Raw genomic sequence first — 14,054 nt, forward strand, 5'->3', positions numbered from 1 at the left:
GGGAGTTTCTTGTAAACACTATTTGAGATTGGTATGCTTTTATTTAGCTTTATTAGTTTGGCAATTTTGGTTTGTATAACTTTAAAAATATTTTATATTTCACAGTCTTTATCCTTTTATTTATTAACGTAGGTACACGTATGTTTTGTAATTTCTACGGTGTGTTTTTAGACCACCCGAAATTAGAGTAAATATGTTTATCTTAACATATGACAATGGTGAAATTTAGTGGGCCCACTTTTCTGGCCCACCAGAAGTTCGGAATTACATCTTTTTTTTTTCCAATGTGTATATATTTGATGGGCTTGTTATAACTATTATGTATATTGTAGTATATTTTAATCACTTTGGGTATTTTAAATAATTTACTTGGTCTCGTTAAATATTCATGCAAATATACTACAAATTTTGAAGAGATTTCAAATTCACACTCCCAAACACAAATTTTACAATCCAGAGGGTTCCAAATCCAAGGTGCCAAACAAAAACAGGGGGTTCCGAATTCAGGGGGTTTCAAATCCACGCTCCCAAACAGGCCCTTAGTAACATAAGTTTTTGGCCTTTCATAGAAAAAAAAAAAAAAAGGGCAAAAAAAGTAAGCGTCTATAATGCTAATTTTTTCCGACACCATACCCCAGAAAAACCCTGGTGGGCGAATTTTCACTATTGATGGCATATGGTAGTCTGATCCGTTATAGCCTCATAGAAGCAGTGGCATATTTATCATGCTTCTTTGATTATCTTAAACTTTGACTTTGGGATTTGAAATCCATCCGGTGAAACTTTACTTTTCAATGTTATAAATTCATCTTCCTTCACCACCATGCATTCAAAAAATATTTCTTTGGATGGCCCTGATATTATAGAATCCAGAGTATGAATGGTATAATTTGTTATCACTTGCTCTTAAGATGATTAGATGATTACCAGAATGTGGGGGTTCACCATTTAAAAATGAAAATTCTTATGGCCGTGGAGAACAATTACAAAGCACCTTTTTATAAGAAAATTTTACTTAATATTATTGAATTCAACACATGAGTGTAGAGTCAAATTATAGATAAAGTTAACAACTATTTTATTACTGCTACAGATTATATTAAGGAAAGTAAATGATAAATAATATTAAAAAATATAAATTAATTAAAAGATAGATTTAATTTGATTTAATTGCCATGAGATATCTTTTGCGACTGAATTTCCTTATAATTTATAGTCTTAAATTAATATATTAAATACTTCTCAAGTTCAAATGATTACTATAATCACTTCAAACTTTTCTATCAACTTGATCATATTTTTATTTACAACCCTATATTTGTAGATGATGTGATATCCTTTGGTAGACATTAATTGTATCGTTGCAAAATTCTCCTTGGATATCTACTTGGATTTCAAATATATCACACAATTATCGTAAATTTTCATATATCCCTCTTTTATTGGCTCCGTAAAAACGGACAGAGATAGGGTACAACAGAGATGCATTCAGGAGGTGAAAACCCACCCCCGTGCCGTAGCTATAGTACGGTGGATGGTGCGTTCCCTATCCTTACCAAAAACCTTTGTGAAGAGCGTGGGACACCGGAGCTCTGTGGTTTCAGGGGGTGTTTGGCGCATGGTATTAGATGGGATTAGGTGGGATGGAATTGCAATTAGTCCGGTTACAATTCCATCCAATGCCTGGGGAAGAATGGAAAAGCTTGGAATTATATTAGATGGAATTGCATTGGGTCCTGTGCCAATTCCACTCAATGTTAACAAGTTGTGTAAGTTTCACCATGATATGTGGGCTATATTCACAGTCTACTAATTTTTCAAGATCATTTTAGAGCATGGGTCAAAAAATCAGGTAGATATAAAGCTCAAGTGGACCACACCATAGAAAGCAGCAGGGATTGAATACTTACCGTTGAAAACTTCTTTGGAGCGCCACATAAGTCTTGGATCGGCCTCATTTTTAAGCCCCTGTTATAAAATGAGGTTACAAAACAGATAAACGGTTTGGATATAACTCATGTTATTCTCAATGGTTTCAAATGATGGTAAGTATATCCACCGTGGTACGAACATAGCATGCAATTAAGCTTATCCCATGTAACAGGAGACAATTCCTGCCATTTGTAATAATTACATTTTTTTAATCCCATCGCCCCTTCCCAATACCACGTGCCAAACACCCCCTTACGGCACGTGTGCCATCCTCTCCGTCATCAGTTGCCACAACTCCTGTTAGAACCTGATCCCAAAAATCGGCACGATCTGTTTTTACATCGTTCACGTGGTGTGGCCCACCTGAATTTTTAATTGAGCTTATTTTTCATACGTACGGTTAAAATGATGTGAGCAATAGATGGACGGAACGGATGTCACAAATGCATCACGGTGCTGCAGTCTGATCTACCATATTGCAGCTATTCCCGCATATCCCTTTACGCAAATGAGTCAAACTCACGTGACTTCCTCACCCATAGCTAGAGGTGTACGCAGACTCGAGCCAAGCTGAGCTTTGCCTATCTCGTGCGTGGCTCGGACCGCTTGAGTCTCAACTCGTGGTCGGCTCAATTCGGCCTTCAAGCTTAGTTAGAACCGCAGTTCATGCTCTGCTCGGCAAGTAGCTCGGTTCAATTCGAGCCAACTTCGAGTTTATTTTTTTGGAGGTTAGCTTGTTAGTACACACCCATGTCAGCACACACACTCCATGAGGTTAGCTTGTTAGTACACACCCATGTCACAGCACACACTCCATGATAGCCAAGTTCGAGTTTGAGTTCGAGTTTTCGAGCTAGGTTTGAGCCCATGACACAAGTTAAAAAAGACCTGATTTTTAAAAATTCAAATGAATAAATAAAAAAACTAAAGAACTGCTAACTACTTAGTCACCATTCTGTACCTCTATATCTACAAAAGAAAATAAATATAAAGGGATAAATTATAGGATGCTAGCATCACCGACGATCCCATTTGCCATCCCGGCCGACAACCCAGCAAACCCCGACGAGAGGTGTGCATACTCATCGACAAGAAATTACAGAAGAAGAATAGGACAGCGACAGCGCCGAGGAAGCCGAAGAAGAGAGCAATTTCGTCACCGCTGAAAGTAGAAGACATCTTCTCCTTGGCTTTTCTGCTACAAATCTAGAGTTTTGCTCTCTCTCTTCTCAGTGTTTTTGGAGAAGAAGAGATTTATGAATTCAAAGTATTATATAATTGAGGAGATTTCTCGATAGACGCTGGACACTAGAGAGAGAGAGAGAGAGAGAGAGAGGGTCGGACGCTGGACGGATTTGGGAATTTAGAGATTTAGTGTTTTTAAAAAAAGAGTAAAGTACCCCTGAGTATTTATATATATAATATATTATATTATTAATATACATGATTTTCAATCTGAGCTGATCCAAGTCGAACTGAGTCAGGTTTGAGCACATACCGAGCCGAGTCGAGTCGAGCTCGGACAACCTCAGTTCCGAGCTCATAAAATCAGCTCGACTCGGCTTAAATTCAATTTCAAACCGAGTCGAGTCGAGCTACCAAGCTAAATCCGCTCGTGTACAGCCCTACCCATAGCTAAACGTACGTGTTACTAGAAGGCTGTCAAACCGTATTATCGTCTATAATGGGTGTGTACCATGGATGGATAGCCCATAGTAAGAACGGATCCATTGAAGAATCTAGGCTATAATCAGCGAACACAGTTTGGCTGGTGACCCCAACAACAGCCAGTTAGCTAGTGTCAAAGCTCTTTAGGCCCACCATGATATATGTGTCTTATCACGCTATCTATCCTTTTTGCTAGCTCATTTTAGGGCATGCATCCAAATCTCTAGTGGACCACACCACAAGAAAACAATGTTGGTTGAACGTCCCATTAAAAGCTTTCAAGGCCCCACTATAATGTTTATTTTCCATCCAACCTATTAATAAGGTTACAAAGACTTCAATGATGGGAAAATACAAATATTAGCATGATCCAAACTTCTTTTTTTTTTTTGTTCGATCAGCTTGATCCAAAACTTCTCTAACTCCAAGAAGTTATCAACGTTAAGCGTTCAAACCCAATTGATTCCTATGATGTGGTCCACCTGAGATTAGGATCTACCTTATTTTTCGACTCATGCCCTAAAATGAGCTATAAAAATAAACAGCATGGATAAAATACATACATCATGGTTGGGCCTGCAACTTTGACACAAACTAGCTGGCTGGTGTTGGGGTCACAAGCCAAACTACGTCTATTTTCTTGGGCTTCCGCCACCTCAATTATGGATAGTGCTTATTTTTGAGATTTAGGTCTAAATTTTGATATGGCACGGTAAACAATTACAATAGGCTTGTAAAAAAAATTAAGGAGAGACATTTCTCTCCCAATTGTTTCTTTTGGTGTGGACCACCTAAATCATAAGTTAGCCTGAATTTTTTACCCTGGTGTAACATTGAATGACTCATCTAATGATGAATGTGAATTTCACATACAAATCATTAAGGCTGTTAAATGGGTGGTTGTTGACACAAAGCCTATTAAATCTATTGAAAAGTATATGACCATAGGTTTGTGGGCCCATCAGAAGCTTGAAATTACCTTAATTTTAATCAAAGTGCGTATTTTAATGAACTTATTATTATGATTATTTATAATGTTTAATGTGTGCGCCATTTTGAAATATTATAGATAATATAGTTACTCAATTTTAGACTTAGTGAATATAATGTAAACTTTTAATGCTTTCAGAACACATGCTACCAAATAAAAGCTCTGGAATTCAATGCGTTCCAATTACGAGATGCAAAACACAATTAAGGATTTTGTATGCATTCGATTGTTTGCAATTTGGAATCTCATGCATTCCAAATACAAGCAACTAAAAGAGCACTTAATTTTTGGGGGAGATGATGGCATGCACACTATGAGTTTGATCCGTTTGGGTCTACTTGCAATGTGGAATCCAAACCGTGCATTTGCGGTGGGACACAAGGAACAGTGAACATCACGCCCACATCCGATTCATCCTGATTGAGTGCACCTGATGAGTTTTGACTGGGTTGGATGGAATATAAACAATACCTTGTACCACACATTCCATCTGGAAATTTCTATTTGCAGGCATCGTCCTCCCCGGTGTGCCCCATTGATCCCTTTGGGAGGGCCCACCCGAGTTATGGATGAGGCTGGACCTTAGAATGCAAACCTATCATGGGGGACGGTGAATTTCTCACGAACATCATGGTGGGCCTCAAATCTTCGGCCTACAGGATCTTCCTGCTGGCAGGGGACAGGCAAATAGCTCCACTTCGTCCATAAGGTGAGAGCAATTCCGTTCCCAGACTCCCAGTACGTACAAAAGACCTGCCTGACAAAAAACTCGGATAGGCCACACCGAAGGATTTTCAGACTAACACAATGGTTTTCAATCCATTGTTTTAGCATGCCTAATGAGTGGACTAAGACCAGCATGGTTTGCCCCGGCGCGGATTGGGTACTACCCCAACCAGGACTTAGCCAGAGACGGACGGTCATGTCAAGGATTCTGTGAGGTCCACCGTGATCTATATATTGGATTGAACTTCTTAGCGCCCACCGTGATGTCGATTTCCATCCAAATTGTTCATATAGTCACATAGACCTGTATGAAGAGAATACATAAATATTAGCTTGATTCAAAACTAATACGGCATCCGGGAAGTTTTCAACAGCAGGCTTTAAATCCTCACTGGTTCATCCGCGCCCGGTTTTCGCCCCGCCTGTTCCGAGCTCGGGACAGGGAGAGGCGCCGACGGCCACTGAGGGGGCACCGTGGTTCATGAGTTTTATCCACACCGTCCATCCATATTTCCATATCATTTTAGATTATGAAGTCAAAAATAACGAATGTCCAATGCCCCAATGGACCACACAGTGGGAATTAAATTCCTACCGTTGAAAATTTCTTAGGGACCACAGAAGTTTTGGATCAAGACAATATTTGTTTTTTCGCTCCATACAATTGCATATGACCATATTAACAGGTTCAATGGAAAATAATTGACAAGGTAGACCCTAAGAATGTTTCAATAATGGGAGTCCTAAGTAACGTTGCTTCCTGTGGTGTGGTCTACTTGAGCCTTAGATTTGCCTTATTTTTGGTTTACCCATCTAAAATGATATGGAAATATGGATGGACGGTGTGGATAAAACTCATAAATCACAGTGGTCCATCATTGGCCCTCAGAGCCTCTGCCTGTCCCGAGCTTGGAACAGGCAGGGGTAGTACCTAATCCGCGCCCCAGCTAACCTTCAGGTGGGCCCCACCTTTTGCAGGACTCGGGTGTCCTCCACACGTAGCCACTAGCCCGTTAACAGGAAACAATATGCTGCACGTGAAAGATTCAGATGAGGAATTACAAGCTCTCACACATCAGCAACCATCCAATAGAGTTTGCGTGGGGCTACGGTTCCATTATCTAAAGATTAATCTCATAGGCCCCTTAGCGAGTGGGGAATGTCCCAGAAATCATCCAGATCCAAAGACACTGGCCTACAACAGTCCACATCCAACAGAGAACTGAAGTATCAACGGGTCAGGATCTTCCCATTTCAGGCAATCTCATCGATAGTGGTATTCATAGGTCAGGGTCACCCAACGATGGGCCCCACACAAAAGGAATACTGCACGCTCAAGGAAAATACCTGCGTGTTGACGAGTAGCGCACATAATTCTATAACTATCGGACAGTGGAACTTCAAACCTTATTTCATAGAAAAAGCTAAAAAACACCCAAGTCTCAGACACACTATAACAAAATCACGAACGAAAGTCATATGCCACACACGTAAAAGCCTTATTCCTGCATCGAAACCAGAAGGGCCGTGCAGAGAAAATGGCCAAAGGATGACAACGTTGCTTCGACAACACACAGACACGCAGATATATATGCATATGCTGGATCAAACATACGGACATACTATATACCAGATAGTAGGATAAAGGCCTACCAGCCGTCTCGAAGCATCCACTGAGAAACAAGACATTTCAGGTGCTACCATGTCCAACCAAGGCGAGAAGCATATCCTCAAAGTCACCCGAAGTGTCCTTGATAATGGCGCGATCAAGCTGAATGCTGGTCCTTTTGTAGTATACTTCTTTTATCACCTTCAAATCCACTTCTGCCCTCGTGGTAATGACCCTAGTAAGAGCCCCCTCGTCTGTTCCTGTCTTGTTGATCGCCAATCGAAGAACCTTCTCAAAATATTTTTCAGGACATGTGAAGCACCGGATCACGGCTCTCAGTGCTGCAAGGAAGTCATCTTTCGGATCCGCCTTTAAGTCCTGTATTGGGCGTATTGAACTTGCAGTCAACAATCTTATAAAAACTAAAATTAAACAGGCATTAAGTACCTGTTTGGATGCACCATTCATTTGACTTGCAACAAACACCAGCCTAAGGCTACGCATTCAGGAGGTTGGGGTACACACCTTGTTGATTTCATTTCCATATGCAGTGTGGTAATGATTGAGTGTTGCACTGAGTTGTGCTTTGCTCCGTGTGGTCAGGATCCTGATGATTTCCTCATGATTGTAAGCCTTCTCCGCAATCTTTTCGTGCAGCATCTTGGCTTCCGATTTTGCCACGGTCATGTTAACCTCTACTCCCTCATAACGATAAGCACTTACAAGAGGCACCAAAAGCTGCAGTATGGTTTACTTAGCATTAGTTAAATGCATACACCATCTTGTAGGGGAAAGAGAAGGTAAAAGGAAATGGCCACATTAAGTGGAGTTACGTGTGGCATGATCAAAATCGCCTACCATATACCAGCTTTATTTTCTCAGTAACAGGCATTATTCAATAGAATATGCTAACAACAGACTTTTTCCCCATTTCCTGGGAAGAAAAACTCCATGCAGAAAGTTGGGACTCGGGAGGATGAGGATCTGTCCATATTCCATAGTGAAAGTACTGATATGGGTGAGTACAAGGTATACCATCACCATGCGCCACATGTGCCAATGTATCATTCATCTACTAGCTCATACAGGTACATACAAGTCATACCATCATCATGCCCCAGAAGTGCCAATATAGCTTGTGGGTAAGAGATCAAAACCGTGGAGACGCCATTGTAAAAATCAGGGGGATGATCAGGTTGGCATAGTTTATGGGGGAAAAAGGATAGGTAAAGGAAACTTGGCCAAGTTTTCTAAGCCAATACCTTCATAACACAGCGGAGTGGGAATCAACTGAGAATTGCTCACTGATAGACCGCTCACCTATGAGTATGACATAGAGATATGCACTTCTTTTTCTTCTTTTTTTAAAAGCTTGTTAGTACACCCACTGCCAGTTCACACTTCACTGTTAGCCAGCCCCGCTAGGGATCGATACCAAGATATGCACATTGTTTGAAGTATCCCAAACATTGCCAAAATATCCCCGATATTATCCGTATATATAGCTCGGCAATACCAATAACACCGGTAGTCTCAGAAATTCCAGGTATTAGTAATGTATCACCAATGTATCGATATCGCCAACATAATGCCAATATTTTTTATAGTGTGAATTCTAGGTGTCGCTTGTATTGTCAATACTTTTTTGACTGTGTAAATTCCGGGTGTCACTTATATTGCCAGTGTATCAGTGATATTTTGACAGTATCGCCAATGTATTGATATCACCAAACATTTGTATATTAAAAATTTTTCATTTCAAAGCTTTTTTTTTTAAATTTAGGAGCATAGTTGTATGCAATGTTCAAATTGCCGGAGATCATATTGATCATATCACGATGTTATCATCATTGTCACATTGCGATATCGAGATCATAGTCTTTTGTTTCCTTTCCCATTGTCAACGATTTCTTGGTGAAATATCGTGTTTTGTCAATATTCTGAAATATCGATGGATGTTTGGATGGATGGTTGGATGGATATATGGAATGGTTGGACTGGTTTCTTACAACAACACATGCTTTTAGACCCCCATTAAATGGAAACTTATTACATATGCATTCATTTATTACATATGCATTCATTTTGTAAGTTTTTTAATTCCTAAATATGCAAATATGTGTATTTTAACATATCCTGAAGTTTCACTGAAAAATTCCACCGTTTTCCCTATGTTTCCCTGCATTTCTGGTTATCGGTGATATTATCAACAATATTGATATTGTATCCTTATCCCCAACTAGCAAAACATGTAGCAATACCGATACTTCGAACATTACATATGCATGGTACTTTGTACAAGTGCTGCCTCATACATATGCATGGTACTTTGTACAAGTGCTGCCTCATACATATGCATGGTACATATACAAGTACCATTACATATGCATGGTACTTTGTACAAGTTACGGTCACCAATCCACTAAAGCAACATACAATAGGCCATCTCATAACACTGCCCATGGAGGGATGAAAATTCTGAGTGATTTAAAAACATTAAATAGAAGATGTAAAAAAAACTTCTTATATCTGAAAAATACCATTCATTGCAAATACCATGTGACACATCTGCAAAAACTTCATAACACCATTCATTGATGCCCCACCATTTGGGTGGGCCACATCTGAAAAATGACATCAAATTACCAAACCTGTAGGAATCTTCTAAGGACTGCTAATAATGACCAAAAGTTACACAATTAGCTGACTGGTTAATGCCCACGTGATGAGATTTTTGGGCTATAACCAAACTGAGAGGGGTCCCGTCCACCGAATGGCCTGGCTGGACAAGCACATTCACTAATTGTGTCCTATGAAATTTAACATAGTTCATCACACAGGGAACGCTAGAAAATATTACTATAAAAAATATGAAGTTACAAGGGGGCCTAATGCAAAACAGAGTTCACAAAGGCAAGAATTTCTATCCTTCTTTTTCTTTTATAAAAGAATAAGCATGTTCCCCATGAAATAATTGCAGAGATCACAAAAATAACAAGAAAAAATTCAGAACTTAAAATAACTTTTTGCAGTGCAAATTTCCTTGCACAAAGAAGTTATCCAAGGTCGAGTTGTAAGAGCTGTACCTTGCGGAAGTCACCCACGGTGTGAGCTGCAACATCTTCTTCCAGAGACCTCTTGTAACGTGCATGATAGGCTTCTCTCACAATAAGTAATTCTTTAGAAGACCTCGTGCAAGCTATTTCTATAAGAACACGGTTGCTAGAATGCCATTTCCTTGTAGCTTCATTGGCCAACAAAGCATCACGTTCAGCAGGATCCAATGTCCACAGCAGTACCACTCTCTGTTTATAAATATATGTTCCAACATCGAAGATTCACAGATTCATTAGCACAGCACTGAATAGACAAATCGCTTGCCAAGTAAATATGGAACAGAGACTGATTCCAGTAAAGATCCCATATACTTACGAGAGCATATCCATCAAATTCATGGCATGGACACAAAAGTAACATGCCCCTTATAGTGCCCCTTTTGTATTTTTGGATAAATTTCTGAAACTGCCATTTCACTTTGATAAAATTGCAATTGGAAATAAAACCAATTAACAGTCAATGCAATAACAGCTGGGTTTACTGCAGGGATTCTACTAAATTCTAGAAGCCAAGAAACAGCCCCAGCAGAGCCATAAGTGCATGTCTCTAAAGACAAAGGAATATGTCTGAAATAATCAGCTCACTGTGCCTGGACAAACAGAGATAAATCTGCCACCATCCTCGAAGACAAACCATAATTTGAGGGCGTCTATCATGGAAGCCTACTGAATACTGCCCGTTCCAATCTTGAATGTGTATTTATTGGTTTCTTCACACTAATTATTGTCCACTGCTTCAGTATTTATTCCCTGTAGAGTCTGTTGATTGAATAAGAGTTTAGTATTGGTGTGCTTTCTTATGTTTCCAATGTTTTAAAGACATGTCTTTGGGTCAAATAAATCTGAATTCAACGTACCATGGAAAACCCAACCACCTAAAATGTGAAGGCTACTCTTAGAAGCACCACTTTTCATTTTCCTTTTCTTCTTACCCAATTAGACATTTAGAGGAAAATTGCAAGTCATGGTAAGAATTCAGTAGCAAGATAGCCATGTCACTATATAAAAACATTCAGCACCAGTTTCTCTGTTACAACTAATGGCATGCAAAAAAAGGCCAACCTCAAAGTCGCTTGTAAGTTCTTTTTCTAGTGCTTTTAGGAGTTCCTCTCCATATGTTTCGCAGTAAGCCTGACGAATTAACTTGCGTTGCGCTGCATTCCTGTGACCTAGAATGGATATGATCAACTTCTCATTTGTTCCCCATCCTGCAATTGATTGGTCAAAATGGCATACCATCAATACATGTCCAACATAAAAGCATTACCAAATCATGCCATGCACGTTGCAAGCATAGCATCCTGATTGAAGCTTTTGCTCAAAATGAGAAAGAAGATGGTACATTTGAAATATATTATGAAGGCTCTAGCACTACTGACTTAAAAAAATGTCAACAATTCACACTCAAATAATTTATCCGAAGCATGGTACAAAAAATATGATGCGTCAGCAAAATGCTAGAGAACAACCTTCCACTAATAAGTGAATCACTAAATAAACCATAAAATTCATCATGTCAAATGGCATTTACTGATTTTACTGATTGTATGCTTCTAACAGAGTAGAAAAGAGGGGAGTGGAGCTTATTTCTTGGATGTAAGCTCCTTAAACCTGGAAGGAGCTGAATTCAGCATTATTTAATGAATTCCGTTGATCAAGATGAATCTTCCATCTTCTTCTTCTTTTTCTTTTTTGGTCTAAAAAAGCAGTAGGCATTTTAACTTTACAATCCATAATCTGATTATAACTTGTTTCTAACAAACAGTACACAAAGAGGAGGCCAAATTGTAAGTCTTCAAAGCTACAAAGTCCTTCAACATTCTTCATTTTTTATTTTTTTTCTGAAACAATGACCCAGCAGAGATGTTAGTCTTAATAATGAATTTCCAAGTGACTGGCTTCCTTAGTGATACTAGTCTTAACAAGGGAATCAAAACAGAAGCATTTCATGGTTGTGTGCCATATTATGTTAGGACAAACATAGTAGATTTAGAAATTGACATTCTCAATCTCAGTTTCCATGACATAATCAAATGTAATAGTCGAATAGCTTCTTCACTTAAATGAAGTTAATCAACAGCTATTATAAGATAGATCTGATACATCATGAAGAGGTAGCGAATCACTCAAGCTATTCAAATACTCAATAGCAGCTTCATCTACCATTCCTCTCTCCTAAGCTTCATGAACCATTCTCCCCCTTTTTACCATGGACTCCAAATAAAAAACATAGACATTGTACTTCAAAACACTAGACATTGTACTTCGGAACACTGGGACAATTCTTCCTACTTGAGAAAACAACAGAATGTCCCCTAAATTTCAAAAAGGTATGATCTAACATATTGGCTTAACTGGGAAAAGGCCCAGTCCAGTCATCAATGCAGAAATGCGAAGGCATTGCATCCTGGGGTGGGCCATGCCTTGGCAAAGCCACAAGATTTCCATAATGCATGTTTATGAATATATATAGACGGACAACGTACAATTGCATAGGGTAAGGCCACTCATCAGTCCCAGCATCTCAATGGTGAAGCCCAAGCCAACCATTTCAAATATTTTGTAAGGTCATGGAGACCGATGAACAGGTGGGTCCAACCACAAATAGACAAGAACACAAAATCACACAATTTCGACAAAAACAGTCAGCAGTCCATGTTCAACAGGACAAAATTTCAGACACAGATTGGGTACTACCCCTTCCCTAGCTAGGAAGGGCGCAAGGGCTCTGAGGGGCTAACATAATGTATGGGTTTTATCTACACCGTCCGTCCATTTTGCCATATCATTTTAGGGTACAAGCCCAAAAATAAGATAAGTCCAAGGCTCAAGTGGACCACACGGTGGGGATAAAACACCTACCCCGAGAAAATAAAAATAAAAATTGGGGCCACAGAAGTTTTAGATCAAATTGATATTTCTGTTTTCTCTTCATCCAGGTCTGTGTGACCTTATGAACTGGCTGGATGGCAATTAACTATCATGGTGGGCCCTAGGAAGGTTTCAACGGTGGGTATCATTATCACCACTGCTTCCTGTGTTGTGGTCCACTTGAGCCTTGGATCTGCCTCATTTTTTTGTCTTGTACCCTAACATGATATGGCAAAATGGATGGACGGTGTGGATAAAAGCCATACATCATGCTGGCCTCTCAGAGCCCCTGTCCGGGACCGGCAGGGGTAGTACCCAATCTGCGTCCCAAAATTTCAGCTCGCTGGGATTGTCCCATTGGATGTATCTTCTATAAGGCACACCTGACCAACGGACCAGATCGTCCAATCGTTTAGCCGAATGCGCCCAATCATGGATGACAAGAACGCAAAATCACACAATTATGACAAAAGCAGCCAGCAGTCCATGTTCAACAAGACAAAATTTCAGCTCGTTGGGATTGTCCCGTTGGATGCATCTTCTATAGGGAATGACGGACCGACGGACCGGATCATCCAACTGAGCAGCCGCATGGGCCCGATCATGGATGACAAAGGTCGATGGGCCTCAAACGACATCACGCTAACTTCTCATCCTGATCTATGATTCCAAATTAATGTTCCAGTCTCCCAGTCATTCTGCTCATGTAAAAATGCAGAAGCTAGCAAAATTCAAACGTCTCAACAACTTCATAATCGGCAGAAAGCACTAAGAATAAAAAAAAGAGTCAACGGATCTAGAATCTACTATCATAAACCCCAGATCTTTCCAGTTAAAAACTCTTCACTAAATTATTTTAAAGATTTCGATCTGCAAAAACCGCGATCGGATTAGATACGGAAGAGACAAACAGGAATCCGATGTTTACATCGATCGGAAGTAGGAAGCTTCGGCAAACCTGTAAATGCTTTTCGGAGCTGTTCCGCATCTTCATTTGGAGAAGGAATCGATGCTGGAAACGTTAGAGTCGACATTCTCTCTCCCCCTCTCGGATCGATTCGAATGAGATCCGTCTTCGTTCACGGATGGCAATGGGATCGGTCACCTTTAAATAGAGAATCCGGATTCTTAAATAGACGGA

At 39.8% G+C, this 14,054-nt stretch overlaps 1 protein-coding gene across 1 annotated transcript; it reads right to left on the minus strand.

Annotated features, from left to right (window-relative positions):
- Positions 1–6,705: 6,705 nt before the first annotated feature.
- Positions 6,706–14,054, minus strand: LOC131242264 (annexin Gh1-like). The gene is made up of 5 exons (XM_058240795.1): positions 13,872–14,054; positions 11,105–11,250; positions 10,013–10,231; positions 7,452–7,664; positions 6,706–7,304 (listed from the first exon to the last, which is right to left on the minus strand). Exons 1-5 carry the CDS (start codon positions 13,945–13,947, stop codon positions 7,008–7,010), a joined length of 951 nt encoding a protein of 316 aa, XP_058096778.1. The 5' UTR covers positions 13,948–14,054; the 3' UTR covers positions 6,706–7,007.

This window comes from Magnolia sinica, chromosome 4, assembly GCF_029962835.1.
Source record: "Magnolia sinica isolate HGM2019 chromosome 4, MsV1, whole genome shotgun sequence".
NCBI classification, from domain to species: Eukaryota; Viridiplantae; Streptophyta; class Magnoliopsida; order Magnoliales; family Magnoliaceae; genus Magnolia; species Magnolia sinica.

Bases quoted from the DNA above. Each gene is read 5' to 3' on its own strand.
- LOC131242264 (XM_058240795.1), bottom strand. From the start codon at position 13,947: ATGTCGACTCTAACGTTTCCAGCATCGATTCCTTCTCCAAATGAAGAT. The intron at 10,232-11,104 runs GTTGGCCTTTTT...ATTTATAAACAG, and splicing joins AACTTACAAGCGACTTTGAG to AGAGTGGTACTGCTGTGGAC. The intron at 7,665-10,012 runs GTACAGCTCTTA...ACCATACTGCAG, and splicing joins CCGTGGGTGACTTCCGCAAG to CTTTTGGTGCCTCTTGTAAG.